We start from the raw sequence: 25,610 nt of genomic DNA, 5'->3' as shown, positions 1-25,610 counted from the left end.
TGAATATTGAGGCTCATGGCGGATATCATTATTTTCTCACCTTCACAGATGACTTAAGCAGATATGGGTATATCTACTTAATGAAACATAAGTCTGAAACATTTGAAAAGTTCAAAGAATTTCAGAGTGAAGTTGAAAATCATCGTAACAAGAAAATAAAATTTCTACGATCTGATCGTGGAGGAGAATATTTGAGTTACGAGTTTGGTGTACATTTGAAACAATGCGGAATAGTTTCGCAACTCACGCCACCCGGAACACCACAGCGTAATGGTGTGTCCGAACATCGTAATCGTACTTTACTAGATATGGTGCGATCTATGATGTCTCTTACTGATTTACCGCTATCGTTTTGGGGATACGCTCTAGAGACGGCCGCATTCACGTTAAATAGGGCACCATCAAAATCCGTTGAGATGACGCCTTATGAACTGTGGTTTGGCAAGAAACCAAAGTTGTCGTTTCTGAAAGTTTGGGGCTGCGATGCTTATGTGAAAAAGCTTCAACCTGATAATGATGAACCTACGAACTATGAAGAAGCGATGGTGAGCCCAGATTCCGCAAAATGGCTTGAAGCCATGAAATCTGAGATGGGATCCATGTATGAGAACAAAGTATGGACTTTGGTTGACTTGCCCGATGATCGGCAAGCGATTGAGAATAAATGGATCTTCAAGAAGAAGACTGACGCTGACGGTAATATTACTGTCTACAAAGCTCGACTTGTCGAAAAAGGTTTTCGGCAAGTTCAAGGTATTGACTACGATGAGACCTTCTCACCCGTAGCGATGCTTAAGTCTGTCCGAATCATGTTAGCAATTGCCGCATTTTATGATTATGAAATTTGGCAGATGGATGTCAAAACTGCATTCCTGAATGGATTTCTGGAAGAAGAGTTGTATATGATGCAACCAGAAGGTTTTGTCGATCCAAAGGGAGCTAACAAAGTGTGCAAGATCCAGCGATCCATTTATGGACTGGTGCAAGCCTCTCGGAGTTGGAATAAACGCTTTGATAGTGTGATCAAAGCATTTGGTTTTATACAGACTTTTGGAGAAGCCTGTATTTACAAGAAAGTGAGTGGGAGCTCTATAGCATTTCTGATATTATATGTAGATGACATATTACTAATTGGAAATGATATAGAATTTATGGATAGCATAAAGGGATACTTGAATAAGAGTTTTTCAATGAAAGACCTCGGTGAAGCTGCTTACATATTAGGCATTAAGATCTATAGAGATAGATCAAGACGCTTAATTGGACTTTCACAAAGCACATACCTTGACAAAGTTTTGAAGAAGTTCAAGATGGATCAAGCAAAGAAAGGGTTCTTGCCTGTGTTACAAGGTGTGAAGTTGAGTAAGACTCAATCCCCGACCACTGCAGAAGATAGAGAGAAAATGAAAGATGTTCCCTATGCTTCAGCCATAGGCTCTATCATGTATGCAATGCTGTGTACCAGACCTGATGTGTGCCTTGCCACAAGTTTAGCAGGGATGTACCAAAGTAATCCAGGAGTGGATCACTGGACAGCGGTCAAGAACATCCTGAAATACCTGAAAAGGACTAAGGATATGTTTCTCGTATATGGAGGTGACAAAGAGCTCATCGTAAACGGTTACGTTGATGCAAGCTTTGACACTCATCCGGACGATTCTAAATCGCAAACCGGATACGTGTTTACATTAAACGGTGGAGCTGTCAGTTGGTGCAGTTCTAAACAAAGCGTCATGGCGGGATCTACGTGTGAAGCAGAATACATAGCTGCTTCGGAAGCAGCAAATGAAGGAGTCTGGATGAAGGAGTTCATATCCAATCTAGGTGTCATACCTAGTGCATCGGGTCCAATGAAAATCTTTTGTGACAATACTGGTGCAATTGCCTTGGCAAAGGAATCCAGATTTCACAAGAGAACCAAGCACATCAAGAGACGCTTCAATTCCATTCGGGATCTTGTCCAGGTGGGAGATATAGAGATTTGCAAGATACATACGGATCTGAATGTTGTAGACCCGTTGATTAAGCCTCTTCCACGAGCAAAACATGATCAGCACCAAGGCTCCATGGGTGTTAGAATCATTACTGTGTAATCTAGATTATTGACTCTAGTGCAAGTGGGAGACTGAAGGAAATATGCCCTAGAGGCAATAATAAAGTTATTATTTATTTCCTTAATATCATGGTAAATGTTTATTATTCATGCTAGAATTGTATTAACCGGAAACATAATACATGTGTGAATACATAGACAAACAAAGTGTCACTAGTATGCCTCTACTTGACTAGCTCGTTGATCAAAGATGGTTATGTTTCCTAACCATGAACAAGGAGTTGTTATTTGATTAACGGGATCACATCATTAAGTGAATGATCTAATTGACACGACCCATTCCATTAGCTTAGCACCCGATCGTTTAGTATGTTGCTATTGCTTTCTTCATGACTTATACATGTTCCTATGACTATGAGATTATGCAACTCCCGTTTACCAGAGGAACACTTTGTGTGCTACCAAACGTCACAACGTAACTGGGTGATTATAAAGAACCTCTACAAGTGTCTCCAAAGGTACATGTTGGGTTGACGTATTTCGAGATTAGGATTTGTCACTCCGATTGTCAGGGAGGTATCTCTGGGCCCTCTCGGTAATGCACATCACTTAAGCCTTGCAAGCATTGCAACTAATGAGTTAGTTGCGGGATGATGTATTACAGAACGAGTAAAGAGACTTGCCGGTAACGAGATTGAACTAGGTATTGGAATACCGACGATCGAATCTCGGGCAAGTAACATACCGATGACAAAGGGAACAACGTATGTTGTTATGCGGTCTGACCGATAAAGATCTTCGTAGAATATGTAGGAGCCAATATGAGCATCCAGGTTCCGCTATTGGTTATTGACCGGAGACGTGTCTCGGTCATGTCTACATTGTTCTCGAACCCGTAGGGCCCGCACGCTTAAGGTTACGATGACAGTTATATTATGAGTTTATGCATTTTAATGTACCGAAGGTTGTTCGGAGTCCCGGATGTGATCACGGACATGACGAGTAGTCTCGAAATGGTCGAGACATAAAGATTGATATATTGGAAGCCTATGTTTGGATATCGGAAGTGTTCCGGGTGAAATCAGGATTTTATCGGAGTACCGGGAGGTTACCGGAACCCCCCGGGAGCTATATGGGCCTTAATGGGCCTTAGTGGAAGAAGAGGAGAGGCAGCCAGTGCTGGGCCGCGCGCCCCTCCCCCCTAGTCCGAATAGGACAAGGAGAGAGGGGGCCGGTGCCCCCTTCCTTCTCTCTCTCTCTTTTCCCACCTCGCGAATCCTATTCCAACTAGGATTGGGGGAGAAGTCCTACTCCCGGAGGGAGTAGGACTCCTCCTGGCGCGCCCTATGATGGCCGGCCGGCCTCCCCCCCTTGAACCTTTATATACGGAGGCAGGGGCACCCCAGAGAAACACAAGTTGATCCACGTGATCTTATTCTTAGCCGTGTGCGGCGCCCCCTGCCACCATAGTCCTCGACAATATTGTAGCGGTGCTTAGGCGAAGCCCTGCGACGGTAGTGCATCAAGATCGTCACCACGCCGTCGTGCTAACGGAACTCTACCCCGACACTTTGCTGGATCGGAGTCCGAGGATCGTCATCGAGCTGAACGTGTGCTAGAACTCGGAGGTGCCGTAGTTTCGGTGCTTGATCGGTCGGGCCGTGAAGACGTAGGACTACATCAACCAAACGCTTCCGTTGTCGATCTACAAGGTACGTAGATCACACTCTCCCCTCTTTGCTATGCATCACCATGATCTTGCGTGTGCGTAGGAAATTTTTTGAAATTACTACGTTACCCAACAGTGTGCTCCATGGAAGCGAGCCCAAGATAGGATATCTTGAGCTGCTTACGGAGCCAAGCCTCCGGTGGCGAGAGGTTGCGTGATTCTTGGGCGTGGTCGAAACGCGAGATGAGTACCCGTGAGATTGCAAGTTTCTCCTTGATATTGCCCGTGGACCTGGAGCTCTAGCTGGTAAGGCGCGCCGCCGTCGCTTGGAGCCGTAGCATGAGCCGGTGGAAGGGATCGACGTGGTGTGTAGAGCCCCAGGCTGTGGTCACCACATCATGGAATCCGTCCAAGCAGAGCCAGTACTCCTAAAAGTGAAACCGTTTGTGCAAGGTAGGCGTGGGTGAGCACCAGCAGCAACGGGGCGTGGTCCGATAGCACAACCGCGAGGCATTAGAGGTGGCATCCGCTATGCGCGTCCTCCCAATCAGCGGTGCAAAGCACACGGTCGAGCTGCACAAGAGTTGGTGGTGATTGCTCGTTGGACCATGTATAGCGCCGCCCGTTGAGGTAGATCTCTTTGAGCGCGAGGTCATTTGTGAGACGGCGAAATTTGCCCATCATACGCCAGTTGATGTTGCTCGTGCTTTTGTCGTCATCGCGGAGCATGAGATTGAAGTCGCCACAAACCATCCATGGTTCAGGGCACGCGGCTCGGATCTCGCGAAGCTCCTGCAGGAAGGCGGTCTTGTCGGCATCTTCCCGGGGTCCGTATACCACCGTTAGCCACCAAGGTGTGCCTGTGACCGTGGTCACCTTAGCGGTGATCGCATTGGTGGTGAACATTGGGTCCGTGATGGTCACGGCCCTGCTCTTCCACGCCAGCAAGATGCCGCCCCGCGTGCCATCGGCTGGGAGGTACGTGTAGTCATCGAACTCGGAACCAAGCGCATCCAGGATAATAGCCGAGTAGATCAACTCCATTTTCGTTTCTTGAATGCATACAATGGAGGCCCCGGTGGTGTCCAGCAGCGACCGGATAGCGTGTCGTCGAGCCCGCGCGTTCATGCCGCGCACATTCCAGATAGCGATCTTAAGGCCGCGATCCATGGAAACGGGATAGATGGGTAGACGCGCATATACTAGACTAGCCTTCACATGCAATGTCGACGCCGTCGGTCGCAGCCGATGCCATGCAGACTAGGATCTCGCGGTCAACCAGTGTGGCAATGGGGTAGCGGTGCCGCGAACATGCCGTCGTAGGCTTTCATCTCAGCGGCAGTGATCTTCTGATTGATCCCTATGATCCCAAGGGTGCGCAGGATTTGCACATGGGCGCGCCGCTCCGCCGTGGGAGGGGCGCTCGGTTGGCAGGTCGTAGCTGCAGATCGTCCACGGCAAGGGGCGAAGTTGAGGGGTCGGCGTGGCTTCTTTCTCGGGGCCGGCAGGGCGGCGTTGAAGTGTTTCGTGGCGGTGGCCAGGAACTCTCCAAGGGTCCAGGGCTGTGGCGTGGTGCAGCCTCAGGGTCGCCGCAGCATAATTGGAGGCGATGTGAAGCGGCTCGGCATGTGGCCACTTGGGCCTTGGTTTGTTGTGGCCCCAGCGTTTGGGGATAGCTGGTCTTTGGAGGGCATCCATGGGGGAGGTGTAGGCGTGGGCCGCTACAGAATCGCCATCGGGCCTGCTGGACTGCGGGGAGACGGCCCATCAGCATGGGTGGGAGGGTTGGCGCCGAGGGAGGGTGTTTCCCCGCCCGAGGCAGCATGTGTGGGGTTGGTAGCAGCAGACTGGTCAGCGGAATCCAGCCCCACCTCTAGCTCGGGTGGGGCGGTATCTCCACTTTGTCCCGACCAGGTCTCTGGCGCTGCAGATCCCTCCTGCGAGGCGACAGGCGCGCAACTGCCAGGGGCCAGATCCCGACAAGCTGGTGCGTCAGGGGGGGCGGGCTTTGCCCCACAGGATCATCATTGGGATTGTTGCCAGCCTCCATATTTGAACACGTGGTCGGTTGCGGGTCGACACGCGGCCCTACCGGGCACAGCCGGGCATCTGCGGCGACCACGTCAGTGCGGCCAGACAGGCCCTCTGATGTCTGCTCCTTTTGCTTTCCTCTGCCTTTTCCTCTTTTGGCATGGTGATGCGGGCGGTGGCCCCCTCGTTGTCTAGGCCAGGGCATCATGCTCGTACGCAGCGGGTTCGCGGGCGGCGCCGCGCCAGAGCCGGCGCCGCTAGGCCACGTCGACGATGAGGATAGGCCATCTGACCTTGCCTGCCTAGCGACACGCCAACCCAGGTCGTCCATGGCCATGCCGTCGGCCCGGCCGGGGGCGGGCGCATCCGTGCGTCTGCGCTTGCATCTGCGGCGGCACGCGCGACCCGGGCCACGGTCGGGAGCGGGGTCGCAGTTCCCGCTGGCGTCGTGCTTGTGGTCTGGCCCTGCGCCTGAGGGCCTTGTAGTCGTCGATGGTCTGATCATGACGGAGCGGGCGAGTGCGATGGAGATGGGGTAGGTCAGGATCCTGATGGTGGGCGCATCGGAGTCCAAGGCCGCCGGCACCTGCTCGACCACCTCAAGTATGGCAGCGCGATGGATCTTGTTAGGGTCGTGCGTGCGCCCAAATAGCCGGAAGGTGGCAAGGTCGATGCGGGAACGGGTCTGGGGGTGGAGGCGTTTGATCCAGCAGCTTTGGCTGAGGATGTGCTCGGTGGTGGACAGGTGCCATGCTTGAGCGGGCACACCGCGCAGCTCGAGTTCGACGTGAAATTCAAACTCACTACAGCCGGCGTGCGCGAGATTACACCAAGGCCGCATCGAAAGGGAGAAGTGTGGCGAGTGGATGAAGTGGTCGCCGACGAGCCGCTCCTTGATGGCCAGCGAGCTGAACAGGATCAGAAAGTCCTCCGGGTGGTGGCGGTGGATGGTGAAGTCACCGTCGACGAGGTCGAATGAATCCCAGAGCAGCGCAGCAACCTCGTCGGCAGAGACGGAGAGTCGGTTTTCGGTGATGGACGCGACCATCGCGCACGATAGAACCGTCTCCTCGTCCTCCATCTCGACGGTGTGTGCCATGATGATCCACACAGGCTCTCGTGGGTGCGCGTTGACTGTAGGTGTCACCGTGGCAGGTGTTGCGGGGGGCGGCAGAGGGATGAGCACGGATGACGGCTGCACGCGTGCCGGGGCGGCTGGGTTGCCGTGCTGTTGACGATGCGGCGCCACATCCTGGCAGCTTGGGTCGCAGGAGCGGGAGTCGTGCCCAGACTGCAGGCATGTGCGGCACCGGATGTCGTTGGTGCAGTCACGCACCCAGTGGCGGTGGTCCAGGCAACGGAAGCAGAGCCCGGCGACCTCCTCGGGCGAGGGGCTCCGGCGGCAGGGCGCCGGAGGGCTGGGGGTGGCCGCCTGTCGCGGGCGACGGCGGAGGTTCCGACGCGGAGGGAGCTGGTATCCGTCCTCGTCCACCACGTCTCCGCCAGAGACACGGTGTACCTCCGAGCGGGGGCCAAGGCGGTTTCTGGCCGGCAGCCTGGGGCGCGCCGCCGAGGAGCCATGGGTGGGCAGAGGAGCCTGCCTCTGCGGGGTCGGGGAGGCGGAGTGCAGGCGACGTCGTTGTACGAGCGCACCGTGGACTCGCTCTCCAAGCTGAGCCAATGGTCACCAGAGGACACGCGCTCGCCGGAGAGGGTCGCGCGGCGATCGAAAGGGTCAGCACCGGAGTCCGCCATGGCAGGGGGAGGGGCAAGGGGAGGGGGAGGGGTGGGAGGGCAGCCGGCGGGGGGTCACCGGCGGTGGGCTGGAGGCTGGGTGGGTAGGGAGAGCTAGGGAGCGCGGAGCGGAGCCATCGCTCGCCTATGCTTTGACATTCATCACAAGATAAGAGAAACTTACGGGCATCCTTGAAGAGAGTAGTCCAATAAAATCCATATTGCAATACCTTGTGAGTAGTTCTATCTCCAGCATGATGCCCTTAATAAGCCTCGGAGTGACATTTCCGTAGGATTTGTCCCTATTCATGCTTAGGTACACAACGTCTAATAATACCATCTACTCCTTCTTTATAAAGGTGTGGGTCATCCCAAAAGTAATCTCTTAAATCATAGAAGACTTTTTTTCTTTTGTTGCTATGTAAAGCTAGGTGGTAAATATTTAGCAACAATGTAGTTAGCATAATCAGCATACCAAGGAAATGCTCATCAGGAAAACTATCATCAATAGGTAGTGGGTCATCAAGCATATTTTCAAGCCTAGATAAATTATCAGCTACTGGATTCCTAGCTCCTTTTCTATCGATGATATGTAAATCAAATTCTTGTAGCAAGAGAACCCATCGAATGAGTCTAGGTTTAGCATCTTTATTTTCCATAAGATATTTAATAGCAGCATGGTCTGTGTGAATAGTTACTTTGGAATCAACAATATAAGGTCTAAATTTATCATAAGCAAACACAACAACTAAAAATTCTTTTTCAGTAGTAGCATAAATTCTTTGAGCACTGTCTAGAGTTTTACTAGCATAATGAATAACATTAAGTTTCTTATCAACTCATTGTGCTAGAACAGCACCAATAGCATAGTCACTAGCATCACACATCATTTCTAAAGGCAAGTTCCAATCAGGTGGTTGAACAATAGGTGCGGAATTAAAGATTTCGTAAGTGTTTCAAAGTCTTCTAAACAATCATCATCGAAAACAAAAGGAATATCCTTTTGCAAGAGACTAGTAACAGGCCTAGAAATTTCTGAAAAGTCTTTGATAAATCTCCTATAGAAACAAGCATGACCTAAGAAACTACAAATACCTTTCATATCTTTAGGACATGGTATTTTCTCAATTGCATCAACCCTAGCTTGATCCACTTCAATACCTCTTTCTGCAATTTTATGACCCAAGACAATGCCTTCATTAACCATAAAGTGGCACTTCTCCCAATTCAAGACAATATTTGTTTGTTCACATCTCTGCAAAAATCGATCAAGGTTTCCTAAAAAATCATCAAAAGACTTCCCATAACAGAAAATTCATCCATGAAAACCTCAACAATCTTTTAAAAAAAAGTCAGAGAATATAGCAGTCATACATCTTTGAAAGGTAGCAGGTGCATTACATAAACCAAAAGGCATACGTCTATAAGCATAGGTTCCAAAGGGACGAGTAAAAGTGGTCTTTTCTTAATCAAGTTGAGAAACAGGTATTTGTGAAAAGCTAGAATATCCATCAAGGAAGCAAAAGTGTGTGTGCTTAGATAATCTTTCAAGCATTTGATCAATAAAAGGAAAAGGCTAATGATCTTTTCTAGTTGCTTTATTTAATTTTCTAAAATCTATTACCATTCTATAGCCTATAACAATTATTTGTGGAATAAGTTCATTCTTATCATTAGGAACAACAGTAATACCTCCTTTATTAGGAACACAATGAACATGGCTTACCCATCTACTATCAGCTATGGGATAGATTATACCTACTTCCAGAAGTTTTAATATTTCCGTTCTAACCACTTCTTTCATCTTTGGATTTAACCGACGTTGGTGAGCAACAAAAGGTTTCGCATCAGGTTCCATATTAATTCTATGCTGACATAGAGTGGGACTAATGCCCTTTAAATCATCAAGAGTGTCGGGGAAAACAACACTTATGGGATCACTGGGGTCCCTTTTTGCTACGGTTGGCGGGCGCGAGGTTGTGCATAGAGCGGGTCTAGAGGCCAGCATGAGGATCGTTTACCCAGGTTCGGGCCGTGAGGATGCGTAATACCCTCGTCCTGCTTTGGTGTATATTTGAGTGTTCTTGAGTTCTTGAACTAGCTACGATGCGTGCATCGTCCAAAAAGTCTGAATCCCTCTCCAGTACAGCTCGGGCCTCCTTTTATAGTCAAAAGGGGCTGCCACAGTGGCACAAAGGAGGTGGAAAGGTATATAGTAATCAAGTCTATCTCCTGGCACCGTAGGACAAACGCATTTAATGCGCTACCGACGTGCCCTTCTTGCTTTATTGGGGATGGCAAGCAAGCTCGTCCCAGCTGTCGCAACCTCGACTGGCTTTGACGCGCGTCCGAACTGACGAGGCGTGTAGCGCCACGTTGGCTGGCTACTGAGTTGGTGCGGTGGCTGAATCTTCACGAAGATCTGCATGCCACCACACAGGTGCTTGTCGAGTCGGCCTAGATGTCGCACGTCGCCACGCAGGCGCCTGCCTAGCTGGTGGGCTGGCAGCTGCATGGGAACGGCGGTGGAGTCTTGGCAGACGTGGGCCTGGCTTCGGCCCCGCGGATGTTTTCAGCAAGAGCCTTGCCGGGGCCCCAGCAAGGGTCTTGCTACGGCATCTTGGTCGTCCCCGGCAAGGGTCTTGCCAGGGGTCTTGTGGGAGATACGTCTCCAACGTATCTATAATTTTTTATTGTTCCATGCTATTATATTATCAACCTTGGATGTTTTATATGCATTTATATGCTATTTTATATGAATTTCGGGACTAACTTATTAACCTAGAGCCCAGTGCCAGTTTCAGTTTTTTCATTGTTTTTGAGTATCGCAGAAAAGGAAAACCAAACGGAGTCCAATTGACCTAAAACTTCACGGAACTTCTTTTTGGAACAGAAGAAGGCCAGGAAGTAAAATAATTGGGCCAGACGAGTCTTGGGCTGCCCACAAGGGTGGGGGGTGTGCCCACCCCCCTGGGCGCGCCCCCCTGCCTCGTGGACAGCCCGGAGACCCTCCTGCCTTGTTCCTGAATCCAACACCTCTTATATAACCCAAAACTTCCAGAAAGAAACCTAGATCAGGAGTTCCGCCGCCAGAAGCCTCCGTAGCCACCGAAAACCAATCTAGACCCGTTCCGGCACCCTGCCGGAGGGGGGAATCCCTCTCAAGTGGCCATCTTCATCATCCTGGTGCTCTCCATGACAAGGAGGGAGTAGTCCTCCCTCGGGGCTGAGGGTATGTACTAGTAGCTATGTGTTTGATCTGTATCTCTCTCTCTTGTGTTCTTGAGTCGGCATGATCTTGATGTATCGCGAGCTTTGCTATTATATTTGGATCTTATGATGTTTCTCCCCCTCTACTCTCTTGTGATGAATTGAGTTTTCCCTTTGAAGTTATCTTATCGGATTGAGTCTTTAAGGATTTGAGAACACTTGATGTATGTCTTGCATGTGCTCGGCGTTGATGACGCGGGCCGAGCTTGCGGTCGGTCGAGGTTCCAGCCCCCAAGCCGGCCCTAAGGTGGCCGAACAAAGAGCTCGGCACTCTGAAGTGGCGACACAACACGGTCGCTATGGAGCCGTGAAGCCCCTGGTGCAACCGAGGAGGGAAAGTAGGTCGGCAGGGTGACAATACAACTTGGTCGACGAAGGCGGGACGATGACGTTGGCACGCCGAGGTGACCGCGTGACGCAGCCGTTGATGACCTGCATACATAAAATAGTGCATGCCAAGAAAAAAATCTTCTACTTAATTGACATAAGTGAAGTAAATAATTTAAAGGGATTTGGCCTAAGCGCCGAAGACCCGATGAGGTAGAACTCTCTCGGCGATGCCAAAGTCCCTGAGGCAACCGCACATGTCGGTATGGCAATTTGACCAGCAAGATGATCACGTGAGCCGATATACGCCAATTGGGATGACGGCGTTGGCTTGCCGAGGTGGAAGCATAGCATGACCATAGTTAACTTTCCTGCATACACAAAGCAGTGCAAGATGGAAAATAAAAAATCCTTTGTATAATTTATCTATGCAAAATAAATAATTTAAGAAATATAGCCTGTTGGAGGGACGCCGACGTCAGTTCGCCGAGATGGCGATGCAGACCAGCCGAAGTTGGTTCACCTGTGCACATAAAATAGTGCCAGACAAAAGTAATAACAAGTAATGATAATAATAATATACCTTCTCTACTTAATTAATTCAGGGAGGTGTATACTTAGCGAAATATGGCCTGAGCATCGAGGTCGTGGCAGAGCGGAGATGTCGATGCGAGGCATCAACTACGGGGTATCGGCATCAAGCTGATGATGTCGTGGCCCGGTTGACCACGAAACTCTTAGCCACGGGTAGATGATATTGGCGTTGGGCGTTAGTGGCGCCATATTGACGATCTATGGAAAAAAAGAAGATGGATGGCCAAAGTAACAAATTCCAAAAAAAATAGTACGTACAACATCAGTACTAGGAAAATATCACCTGGATGTTTAACATGGACAGAACAACACTTCCGTTTTCTTTAATCATCCTTTTAAACCACGCTTGCGAATTGGTACTACTATAAACTAGGGGTACGTGTACGCCTTATAAACGGGATGTGTTTTGTGGGTCCTCCTCTTTGCATGGTCGCTCGTGGCCGTGATTTGGACCTGCTACTATGCCGTCCACAACCGCAACACTTCTGGCGAGGCAGTAGCAGATTGGCCTAGGAACAAGGGCCCTAATCGGCTTCCACATGGCGGATGTTGTATGGGGGCAGTGGCCAGGAGTATGCATGCGCCCTGATCTAAAAACCTGACGGCCGCTACAGACGGAGCGCCCTCAGCTCCGAACACCATTAAAAAATGTCCTTGAATTATGTTCTTCGGCAAGACTTAAATTGGTCTGCGAAAAAATATCACGGGACAATAGAGAAGACAAACATAAAGGAATTGGCCCATGCAAAATAGATTAAACTGAAAGGACAACACCTCACATGACTTGCGTGGGCCACCAATATCTACCTCGAGATATATTAAAAAACAATTCTCGTGTAATTAATTTATGCAAAATAATTTGTTTAAGGAGATGTGGCCTGGCGCTGAAGTCAATGTCGATGCAGGGTGTCGGCATGATGCGGTGGAGGCGTGAGAAAGCCTGAGTTCTCAGGGCGGTCCGAGTTCCAGACATGGCGTTCGCCGAACTACGGACGGAAACTGACCGAACCATCACGTGGCCGTCGTTAACGCGGCCACCATTTGATAGACCTGTGTCCACGGAGGATAGCAATAACCTGAGTGATAATTCCGTTGAAAAGATTAAATTCATGCTAGCAGAAATTACTAGGATTAATAGCACATGGGTTGTTTGTTTGTTCAGCAATTGTTGTAGTAATCTAAGGAAAAACACTGCGGAAGTTCGTAGATTTGCTTCTACTACCTAGAGGTAGGCCGAACTAGTAATAGTACTAGTATAAGCTTTAGCACATGGGAAGTGCATGTAAGACATACGAGGGAAGCATAGACTGCCTTAATTGAATATAATAAAGAAAAGAGGAAAGGATCGGGACTCCCTGTGCGTTACTAGGGATCGGAATTCAGCCCATGTATGCCGCTTCCTGTCAATTAAGCTAGCTCGGCATTGTCCTCGGCTACAACGCGGCCGGCCGAATTGCATATTTTTCCTTCCAGCGAATCTAGTTTGCTGTGTGCAGATGCGCCTGATCGGGAACCCGTCGGCTGGCACATAGTCGGCCAGGATCTTCCACAACGCGTGCAACACGTACTTCAAGTTGTGTCTGTTGCCAGTCCATGGTAGACATTGGATCCGACATACGACCAGGCGACACACATAGCCACAGTTGCTGGAATTTTCTTATCCGTCTGCAAACAAAGTAGCACGATGCGGCAACAATGATTTGCGAAGAAACATGATTTACGTGAAACAGATCTAACTAAAAAATATCACCTGATCATCCCATCAATTCGGGATGATCGCCCAGCAGGCTCTCAATAAAAGCATCAATGTCGGTGTTAAATCCGGCGTATCTCATAGTAGGGGTCCTAAGCTAGGCGTCTTAGAGAGATAATACCTAGATTCGGACTCTCTCGAAGAGATAATATCCTACGTCCTGCTTTTGATTGTATTCATATGATGGTAGTATAGAGTACATGTATCTACCACGAGATTGTTCTAATGAATATTAGATTATCTATTGACTAGCCTGGCATCGGTTTATATAACACACCGGAGGCCTAGGGTTTAGAAGAGTCCATGTCTTGGGCGCCAAGTCGTGTGGAATCCTCCTTGTATGTGGCATGGGCTGCGCGAAGTGGTCCATAAGTGAAGCACCATGAGGGACCTCGGCCCAATCCAGCTGGTCGGGAAACGACATGGTGAGTACCCCCTAGTCCAGGACACCGTCACCCTCCCCCTCCCTCAGCATTCTATCCATCGCGCACATTCATTTTTTTTTCTTTAGGTCGTTTTCCCACGGTCTCCACAACTCCTTTCCGACACAGACCTATCGATAAACCTCTCCAGCGATGTCTGCCGACAACATACACACTCACCTTCCATCTCCTCCTTTCTGTGTCCATACCTCGTGTCTCTCATACTGTCCCACACACATGTAAACTCTCGCCCCTCTTTTCATCAATCTCACAATCACACACTCCTCCCCTATCTAGCTAGTAGGCCTCTCGCACTACCTCCTAGCTGCATTCTCTCTGTCTACCCGTCTCGCTAGGCCTTATTTGCCTCTAACAAATGGATGTACACTTACCGATCTCCCGCTATACATATAGCTAGCTAGGTCGTTATAACTCGTTTTCCCCACGCGTCGATCGATCTACCTCATTAGTTATGTCTGTCCCTTCCTCCGACACACAACAATTGATCTACCAATATAGTTAGGTACGCTTACCAAACACATGGTCCCCCTTCATCATCCATGCATGCCTCCCTACCCATTTACCATGCACACACACACAGAAACACATCCCCACTCTTATTGATAATATTGCAGTTCTACCCTCAATTTGTCTAGTAGGCCTCTCCCACCATCTTTGAGAAGCAACTCCATCACCCATTCAGCACTCTACCTCTCTCTCTCTCTCTCTGTCCCAACATATTTCTGGTACTTCATTTATGTATGGATGTTGACCGATCTCCCTCAAGTCATAGTTGGGTCTCTCCTTCTCAACACATATATGAGCCGATCTACCTCTCTACTTCGGTCTCTGCCTCCCCCTCCCCCCCCCCACACACACCGATACATCGAGCGCTCTAGTCATGTCTCCCTGCCACACACAAACTTGCCATGTGCCCTCCGACGTTCCGGTAGGTCAGTTGCCCTATATCTTTGACTTGCACACACACAATTTCGATGGCTCTCTTCATCAATCTCGCACCCACCCACTTGATCCTCTCTTCAACTCTATCGATATCTATGACCCCTCCCTCTCTTCTCGTGGATCGCCCCCTCCATATATGATATAGATAGTACTCTATTTCACACACATTACATGTGTCAAAATTTTGTTTGAGATATCATCGACACATATTCCCACAAATACATTCACGAAATCACAACCCCCCCAACAAAAACCACTCACGGACACACACACCATCTCTCTAGGTTTGTATCTCTCTCACACACACCCACGTAGGTGGGGGACGTGCGCTAAGAGAAGAGATGCACGCAGGGCGCATGTACTCCCGTCTCTTTCCCAACCACACTTGCGCGCGTACACGGTGGAGCTCATTTCTGTACGAAAAGGCAGCCCACGTGGTAATTTGACACGTGTACTGGTTGTCCACTTGATGGAGGATCGTGTACCATGGGTGAACAAACAAATTGTGACTTGATGCATTATGTTAAAAAAAGAGGCAAACCATGTGGGCCCTACCTTAGAGGCAACGCTCTATACACTGGAGATGCTCTGTATGTATTACTTTCGATGTGTCCCATCAACTCAGAGAACAAGGAGAAGCTTTCTTAGTACGCCGTCTCCCCGCCCACGGGCGCGGTGGCTCGTAGAGTCGCAGGATGAGGAGAAGCTTGCTTACTACACCTACGCCTGCTCCCTCGCCCACGCGCGCGGTGGCTCGCAAGACGAGGAGAAAATTTTACTACTCCCTCCGTTACTCCTCGTCCCTATCTTGGTTAGAGAGATTATCATATTGTTTGAAATATATGTCTTTTTGTATATTTTCAATATGATCTACTAGTACATACTCCAAATACTGATGTATATAGACGTATTTTAGAGTGTAGATTCACTCATTTTACTTCATATGTAGTCCATAATGAAACAGACGTACTAGTATGGACTCTCCCTCGACCCTCGACCCTCGCCCACGTGGTGGACGTCCAACAATTCATTCGGTCTCAGATAGCCAGAACGATATACTGTAGTACCATTATTGCTCGACTTCACGAAGAGGCGAAGAGCCAAGCGCAAGGTTAATATTTTTTTAGATGCCAAGCGCAAGGTTTATAGGAGAACGAGTAGTAGTACTAGTATCACGTACCAGTGGTATGTACTATATGAGGAAGAAGGCAACAAGATGTATGTTTTGCGTGAAAGTATCTTCTTACATGATGTGCTAGACCTAGTGGACCTCATTGTTGCTATGGGAGTACTATCATAGATGGCACGATTCATAGTGGTGGGCAGTGGGCATAATTCGGAGCTGCTTAGTCTTAAACTCCATGAAGAAGTCCCATCGAAAGGAATATCCATCCTCTACGCATGCTCCTATGTAAAATGAGTAAATGGGACAAAAAGAGAAAGAGACAAAGTAAAAAATCCCCAGCCTTAGAGCCAGCCCTATTGTATCAGTGAATGATATTTCTATGTCAAGATTTACATGGTCGTATTATTAACCATGCCGCGGAGGTAGAAGCGGATTTTTATTTATTTGCGGAGGTAGCAGCGGATGGATATTCAACAAGGAGTGAAATGATGGTTGCTTCCTCGGTCAAACATAGAAAAGGTAGGCCTCGTGATTTGATGGCTTATTAGTCATTATTACTGTCTATACTCTTTGCCCATATAATAATTGTGTGGTAGAGTAGTGGCCTATACTTTTAATAACCATGATCGAAGAGAAGAGGTGCACGCACCCACGCACGTGCACTCTTTGCGTCTTCTGCATCTTCCCCAACCATACACGTGACGAGGTGGAGCTCATTTATGTACGAGGATCCAGCCCACATGATAATTTGACGCGTCTAGTAGTAGTTACTCACTTATAAATAATGGAGGGTCGGGAACCACGCATGAACGGTGCCGCATCATTTATAAATATATATTTTTTTCTTCAGTGGCACATATGCAATATAAATAGGTTCATATAGAGAGAAAAAGAAACCTCTCCACTATATACATAACCAGGAGGAGCCTACACGGTTGCTTGCTGGGGTTGCTCTCTTCACACTCTCTCGCACAAAATGAGTGTGGCCACATCTCTAACATCCGGGTGGATCACGTCCGCCGGGGGAAGGGGTGGATGCCTTGTGTAGATGCGGTTGTCGTCGCCGACGGCGAAAACGCACTGTCGGCACATCATGATCAGGGGTCCCCGCCGTTCTCTCTCACAAAGCTGGTGTGGTTGCCTTCCTCCATTGCTCACTGCCGTGCCGTGGGAAGTTGCCGCCTCCCACCTCCCTCCTCTAGGTTTAGCTACGTCCCGACATCCCTCAGGTACAACTTCCTTTACGGCTGGCTTGGACCACTGCCCCAGCTACCCACATCGCTCCATGTGGGTATTTCTCTACATCTTTGCCCTGCACGTGCCTCTACTGGCTTATACTGTATTTGTGATGAGTTTATGTCTCATCAACTAGTCGCAGTAATCTTGTTCTAATCACGCTTCTTGAATTTCTTTGCCACAAGGATGCTCATCTCGATTTTAGTGAAACTGCACAAAATGATATGATTATCAATGGGTTGCAAACTTCATTTCTTCGGAAGGTTCAATGTCACCAGCAAATTAAAGCATGGTTAGGGTTTAGGGTTCAAGGGCTAGGGACTGCATGGATCGTTTCTTTCTTTACTTGTCTCTGTTCCAAAATAAGTGTCAACCTTAGTAGTAGTACAACTTTGTACTAAAGTCTGCATAAAGTTGAGACACTTATTTTGGAACAGAGGGAGTACATATTGGCTATGATCTGTCAATCAGTGAGATGCAATAGCATGCATGTTAGTCTCCTTTGTATTTAATGAAATGTTGCAACGGGGCAACATTGGACACAAGATACATGAAACAGAGCTTCATAGCCTTGTACAAATTTATCTCGCTGAGAAATTACAGTATGTACTATACTACTATGTAAAGAGTTAGGTGTCGCACGGTGTCCAGAAAATATGGTGATAGTGTGAGGTGGGCCATGTAATCGCTGAGCTTGCGTGTTTGCACTGCTTTAGCACTCGTCCTCTATAAGAATGGAGAAAATTGTAATCTAGTACCTCCTTTTGCCGAAGCGTGGGACATCCAGTAGTCGTACCACCTCAGTAATAATGATCAATGAGCCGTCAAATCACATAGACCCAACAGTAAGTTGGATGGACGAAGCAACCATCACTCTTGAATCCGCTACTCCCTTCAACGTAGGCGCCAGCGAGAGATCGCGTCTGCTCTGCCCGGGCATGAATGCGGCTCCGATTCTTTGGAGCGGCGCTAACCGTTTCGGGCGAGAAGCACGCGGGGTGATGGAGGGGCTTTGGGTTGGCCATGCTGGTCAGGGGCGGGCGTGGCAGCTATCCCGACCGGTCGCCCGGAAACGAGAGGATGCATCGACTCCCGCGGCTAAATCGTACACTACACGCCATCTCTCTGTAGGAGTAGGTCGATGTGTCGCTCTCTCTAACACACACACACACGCACACACACACAAGTTCATAGAATAGGAATATCGTGCGAGTGGGAAGCCACAAGAAGTGAGATAAATGGAGTACGTACAAGAAGAGAAGAGGTGACGAATATTCCATCAAACCTGGACTGAGGAGTAGTACTCCCTCCGTCTAGGTGTTAAGTCATCTTACGAAAATCAGATATTCCCAAAATGTTTAGGCGTCGTCCATTAACTTCGCATCTCAATCCCCTCCTAGCCACGTTGCTAGCGAGCGTTGTTACTTACTCTACCATGTTATCTCCCCCGAAAACCTAATGCATGGAGCGCAACTACGCGTTGATCAGTCAAGAAATCAAAGTCGGCTTGCATGCGAGTTAATACGTGGCCCTACATGGTAGCTAAAATGACATCTCTTAATTTTTGTGATTAATTTTTGCGTTTAGAGACAGAAATTAAGACTTTGATTGGAGGAAGGACCGGTCAAGTTTTTCCTTCTCCTCCAATCTGCTTGCACCTTGGTCTCGATGCACCTTCTAACGTGACTTACACCTAGACGGAGGGAGTAGTACGAGTGTAACATCCCTAGTGTCATGCTTCAGTAACCCTCTGTGATTAATCTAATCATTTTTCAAGACAGTGCTTAATCACCTTTGTTCAATATCCCATTTGAAATTCCAGTCAATTCAAATTCTAGTGAAGTTTGAAGTTGATCAAAAGTTGCTGGCAAAATATTCATCATTTGTCAAAAATTCCATAACAATTATTTGTTAAGGAACACAACATCACTTTTGTGCAAAGATGGGCATTAGCAATTATAACAGCACCAATTCAGCATTTTAAAATGCTATCCCATTTATGAAAAATACCAAATGAATTCTTCGGGTCTCCAAATTATTTGTGGCATTGTCTAAGATCACCAGGGAATAAAAGGGGCACTTCTCAAATTTTTCCTAAATAAATAGCATGCCTGATATTTCTTACCCATCTTTGATTATTTAAAAAAATAAAAGGAAAAGAAAAGGGGGGAGAGAGAAAAGGAAACCCCCTGACTCCCACTTGGCCTAGCCTAAGAGACCGAACCAGCCGGCCCACCTTGCCCTCGCGGTCGCTCCCCCTCCCTCCCTGTTCCTCTGTCTCGGTCGCTACAGGGGTGGGTCGCCCTGGACCACCTTGCCGGTGCCGACGCCGGGAGGGGATAAGGGCGCCACGCCCCGACCCCTCGATCCCATCCCCCCACTCCACCCTCCTCTCCCTCCTGCTCCACCTCCCTGCCCAGATCCGCCATCAACGAACGCCGTCGCCGCCGCCACTATCTCCACCACGATGACCGGCAACCATCGTGCCCATTCGTCGAGTCCGCGTGCTTCTCTGCCGTCTACTACGCCGACGCCGGTGCCACCGCACCAAGCGCCGCCCCGTGGTCGCCTGAAGCTGCGTCATCGCCGTCGCGTTCATCCCCGTCGTCGCTGCGTCGTCCCCGTCTCCTCCCCACCAGACTCCTTCGCGCCTCGCCGCCCTCGTCTCTGCAACGAAGGGTGAGGCCGTCCACCACTGTCCTTCGTTTCCCCACGTCCGGTAGTTACGTTCCCATGCGAGCTTGTCGTCGCCCCCGTCGCGCTAGCCGCGTCCCTGCTCTGCTACTGCTCACCTGCTACTGGTGCTGCTGCGCTGCGCTACTGCTTGCTGCAACTGCTCCAACATCGCCCCGTGCGGCGCTCGCCGACCCGCCACACGCGCGTCACCACGCCCGCACACACCGGCCCCTGCCTTTCCTCGTGGCCGCAGTCACCGCAACCCCGCCGTGTCGCCCACCCGCTGTGGCCTTCTGCTGCTGCTTGCCACCCTGCTGCTGCTTCTTGCCTGCGCTGCTCCGCTAAACGTCGGCTACCCCGCTAACTGCCGTCGCCACCATGCCTCGCTCGTCGTGTGCCTCGGCGCCGCTCGTAGCCGAGCCCGCAGCTCCTTCCCGCGTCGCCCCCTTGCTACTTGCCGCGGCCCCGCTTCCCCTGGCCGGCGCCCCACCGCGCCCCGGTAGCCATCGCCGGCCACGGCCTCGTCGTGCCCCGTTCGACGGGCGCCCACCCCTGCGCCCCAACACCCGATGCCCGCTAACCCGCTCCAGTGGCCAGATGGGCCACTGCCAGCGGGGCCCCACAGCCCCTTTTCTTTTAAAACAAACTAGGTGTTAAAAAAGTGGATTTATAAAAAATTAACCAATATAATTAATTATTTAAATTAATTAATCTGGTTTAAAATGCTAATTAAGATTAATTAAGTCTGCTAATTAAACTAGGTTAATTTTGTAGATAGGAAAACAGTGTATGACAAGGGGCCCCACACCCTATTGACCAGTCAAACATTGACTGGTCAACTGGGACCCCCTGGAGCCACATGTCTGCCACAGGTACGCCTTTGTGTACACTTGTGGGTGCACATAGCTTTTAGTTGTTTAATTTCGAATTAATAATGATTTTAGAATATTGTTTAAAACTTTGAAAAATCGTAGAAAATAATCAGTAACTCGGATGAAAATGTTTTCTACATGAAAGTTGCTTAAAAAATCCAACGAATCCGAATACGCGGTTAGTTCATCTGTCACATGCCCCTAGTAAGCTGGGAATGAAACTTTCCCCCTATTTTCCTCTGTTCGGAATCCACCTAACGTCGGGAATTTGTCCTTCGATGTTTCTCCCCTCCGTCTGCAACATGTAGTACTACATTAGGTCGACCCTAGTTATGCTTATCGTCATGACATGCTTAGTGTTGCATCTGTTTGCTTTATATTTACTGTTTCTTCCACCTCTTCTCTCCGGTAGACCTCGAGACCGATGTTGATGCCCCTGTGATCGACTACGTCGATGACACTTCTTCCTTTTTAGCAGAGCTTCTAGGCAAGCAAACCCCCCTTGAGCATTCCGATATCGCCCGTTTCTTTCCTTCTCATGCTTGCATTAGAACTGCTACTGCTTTCTGTATGATCCTACTCTGATGCGTAGCCTGTTTTTGTTACCTTCTTAATGTTACCTACCTGCTTATCCTAAACTGCTTAGTATAGGTTGGTTAGTGATCCATCAGTGAGCCCCACCTTGACCCAGTTGCCCCGCTTTATGTTCGATGACTCGATCAACATGATCGAAGACCAGGCCCCGGCACCGCACATCACTTTTCCCCTTTTTGTTGCTCGACACTATAGAGTTACCATCGAGTGCTGAGGGTGGAACCTCATACATCACTCCTGATGAGATCTCTGTAGTGTAGCTATCCGGTCGTGGTCATCAAGGGTGATTTCCTCCTTAACCACTTCCGATACAGCTATGTCATGCAACCCCTCAAGCATGAACCTCGAGGGTGGATCCTCTTACGTTCACCTTGATGATTACATCGAGTGGAATTCACCGGGGGTTATTCGTCAGGTTTTCCCCTTGGTGTTAGACACACAGTTACTATGGTTACTATGACTTTACACTGAACCATGTTACTAAAGATGGATCGGCACTGAGGGGTACCCGCGCGAGCTTAATAGCGAGTTATCTGGAGTCGGGTTGACCTGGAAGGTGCCAGCGAGATACTTACAAGGCGTGGCCGGGCATTCTTCGCCCTTGCCGCAAGTACACGAGACGGGGCGACGGGGTCACATCTTTCGTGAGTCTCTGCTCGTGACCATACTGCCAACGCACTAACGGTTTGGATATTTGATTTGAGGGGCCTCTGGCCTAATAGAACTAACCATCACGTGGGCATTGTACGGGCGTTCTGCGTCGTATACATCAGCCGAAGCTTATTGGACGTTAGCGACTGAGCGACGCGCGCCGGGTTGGACTGGTAAGCTCCTGCCTTTTTAAGGAGGTAGCTAGGTCTGCTCACCGGCCGCCCACGCAACGTGCAGGAGTTCCCGGGGCGATGGCCTAAGACCCCTGGGGGCATAGGATTAGTCCGACGTGCTGACCTCTCTATTAAGCCTAGGTCGGGTTGCAGCGTATTGTTTGGCCGAGGCCGGGCATGACCCAGGAAAGTGTGTCCGGCCAGAGTTAATCGAGTGTGGTGGGTAAGTTGGTGCACCCCTGCAGGGACGAAAACATCTATCGATAGCCTATCCTACGGTAACGGACACTTGGAGTTGTATCCCGGTCGATACAACTAGAACTGGATACTTGTGATGAGAAATGGATTGTGAATGAGAGATGAATAGTATGGCTCTGGGATTGCTTTCTCGCAGGGAGTCGAGAAAGGATCTCTGGCCGAGGTTGATAACTCTACTACTTTACTTTATGCTACTCTTATCTCTTCTGATGCTGCAAGATACTTGGAGCTGCTTGAAGATGCTAGACTTTGATAGGCTAGGCTTTCCCCTTTCTCTTCTGGCATTCTGCAGTTTAGCCCATAGATACAACCCATTCGTTTGATACAGATGCATACTTAGTTAGATCTGATGTAAGTCTTGAGAGTACTTTGGATGAGTACTCACGGTTGCTTTGCTAACTCTTTTCCCCCATACCCGATTGTTGTGACCAGATGACGGATCCTAGGAGCCAGACGACACCACTGATGATTACCACTACCCGAGGGTGCCTACTACAACATGACGGTCACTGACGACCTGGAGTAGTTAGGAGGCTCCCAGGCAGGAGGCCTGGCCTTTTCGATCATTGTTGCTTTTGTGCTAGCCTTCTTAAGGCAGACTTGTTTAACTTATGTTTGTACTTAGATATTGTTGCTTCCGCTGACTCTTGTGTATTCGAGCTTATGTATTCGAGCCCTCGAGGCCCCTGGCTTGTAATATAAAGCTTGTATTATTTTAATTTGTGTCTAGAGTTGTGTTGTGATATCTTCCCGTGAGTCCTTGATCTTAATCGTACACATTTGCATGTATGATTAGTGTACGATTGAATCGAGGGCGTCACAAGTTGGTATCACAGCCGACTTCCTGTAGGAATCCCCTTCCACACTCCTTGGCCGAAGTCGAGTCTAGTAGATGAAAACTGTTTTACTAACATGGCTGTGCGGCCCATGGGCCCACATCGCCATTGGGTGGTATTAGGATCTTTTACTCCTCGTCTATACTCTAGGATTCTGATCTCTCTTCTATTCGGGTTAAATGGTTTTGCTAACTCTAACTCTAGGTTCTCGTAAATACATTTCCCCGAAGAGCCCCTTCATTCCAGTTGATGGCCTGCTTCACCAGAAGATTCCGAAGATACTCTTTGATATTCTCTTGAGACTTTGTGAACGTCGCTTTTGCAACTCCCTACCACCGATATATCCTTATGGATAACTACATACACTTGCCATTCAGACAATCATTCCCTGTTGCTCTTGTTAATGTAAGATACCCTGAAATACTCTCTGTTGCCTCGAGAATACCCCTACGGATAATTCCTCGCACTTATCGCGTATCCGTTCATCCCCTGTTGTTCGTATGCTACATAAGATTCTCTCAAATACTATTCGATCTTCCGAGAATCCTCTTCAAACTACTGCTCTGCAAATACTTGTCTGCTTGCATTATGGATGCTTCCCATATGTCTAGCAATTTTCATTAGTATCCTTTTACACCGTAATTTTGTTCCTATTCATTCAACATGTGAGCGAATGCGCGCAATCATCAGTTGATTCTTTCAAATGATCTTTCCGGCTCAGATGTCATTTTGAACATGAGTTGGATCTTGACCAATCAAATTGCCATTGATTGTACCCCTAAGCCTACTCAACTTATCCATTCTCGATCAGAGCATCTGCTTCTGATCCCCCGATTGGAAATCATAATTCCTTGTTAGCTAAGCATTGAATAATTTAGATGTTTTCTATAATCCGATACCTCTGCATTCTTTCTTCTTCTGATTGAGTACTGATACTCACATCAGATCCATCGAGGACCGCTGAATCCATTGTTGGATTATTATCCGGTAATGTCCTTCATATTCAAAATCTCGTGCTCTATTTCCCTGATACATATTACCTTCGGTAAATTGTATCCTCTGCTTATTGCCTATCATGCTCTGCTTCCGAGCTTGAGTTAATTGCCTCTAAAGTTTTTGTAAATGTTCCTAAGATGCCCAGACGGGTTGAAGTAGCGCTTTACCTAATTTGTGTACCCAGAAATTTCTATGGGTCATACTCTACTGTGTTACATCAGATAAAAATTTCTACACTAAAACTTCGTCAAAAGCGAGAAGTAAATGAGAGGTTATGCATTGAAGAAGTGGGAGTCGACCTTGAAATTTTTGTTCATGCCCGACACGATGTAGATCCTATCATGTAAGCTTCTTGTAATAATAACTTCCTTGATATAATATCATCCGGTATCTGTGAATTGATTCTTTGCAATCGTAGTTCCGGCCATATTTTCTCCTTGATTCCATTTCTCAGACAAGTTAAAACACTTGTCTTCTACAGATCAATACATCTCCGCACCCCCTAATTTTGATCTTCGTTTGAGTATTACCCTCCGGTATCTCGAGAATATTAAAGAACCGTGTTGCTTCCTATGATTCTTCATCTTGTATTCCTTTTCACCATTTGCAGTTTTCCCCCGGGTTCTGAGTTATTAGTCAGACGGGAACACCGATAAGTGAATCGATTCTGCACTCCGATTCAATAAATCTAAGTAATTTTTGTTGCTTACGAGTTTAATAATCCTTCAAGTCATTCCTAGCCTGGTCCTTTGACTTTATGGATAGTATGGCTCTGGGATTGCTTTCTCGCAGGGAGTCGAGAAAGGATCTCTGGTCGAGGTTGATAACTCTACTACTTTACTTTATGCTACTCTTATCTCTTCTGATGCTGCAAGATGCTTGGAGCTGCTTGAAGATGCTAGTCTTCGATAGGCTAGGCTTTCCCCTTTCTCTTCTGGCATTCTGCAGTTTAGCCCACAGATACAACCCATTCGTTTGATACAGATGCATACTTAGTTAGATCTGATGTAAGTAGTTAGGAGGCGCCCAAGCAGGAGGCCTGGCCTTTTCGATCATTGTTGCTTTTGTGCTAGCCTTCTTAAGGCAAACTTGTTTAACTTATGTCTCTACTCAAATATTGTTGCTTCCGCTGACTCTTGTGTATTCGAGCTTATGTATTCGAGCCCTCGAGGCCCCTTATCGGTGTCAAAACCGGCGGATCTTGGGTAGGGGGTCCCGAACTGTGCATCTAAGGTGGATGGTAACAGGAGGCAGGGGACACAATGTTTTACCCAGGTTCGGGCCCTCTTGATGGAGGTAAAACCCTACGTCCTTCTTGATTAATATTGATGATATGGGTAGTACAAGAGTAGATCTACCACAAGATCGGAAATGCT

At 48.5% G+C, this 25,610-nt stretch overlaps 1 protein-coding gene across 1 annotated transcript; it reads right to left on the bottom strand.

The window, feature by feature from the left end:
- Window positions 1-4,235: 4,235 nt before the first annotated feature.
- LOC147959817 (uncharacterized) lies at window positions 4,236-4,892 on the bottom strand. The gene has a single exon (XM_087532932.1). It carries the CDS (start codon window positions 4,890-4,892, stop codon window positions 4,236-4,238), a length of 657 nt encoding a protein of 218 aa, XP_087389058.1.
- Window positions 4,893-25,610: the final 20,718 nt, after the last annotated feature.

Source organism: Triticum urartu, chromosome 7A (assembly GCF_056163025.1).
Source record: "Triticum urartu cultivar PI428250 chromosome 7A, HENAU_Tu73, whole genome shotgun sequence".
NCBI lineage: Eukaryota > Viridiplantae > Streptophyta > Magnoliopsida > Poales > Poaceae > Triticum > Triticum urartu.
This window is presented reverse-complemented; position numbering and strand designations above follow the sequence as displayed.

What these genes read in the sequence shown, in the direction of transcription:
- LOC147959817 (XM_087532932.1), bottom strand. Translation starts at nt 4,892, where the DNA reads ATGGATCGCGGCCTTAAGATCGCTATCTGGAATGTGCGCGGCATGAAC.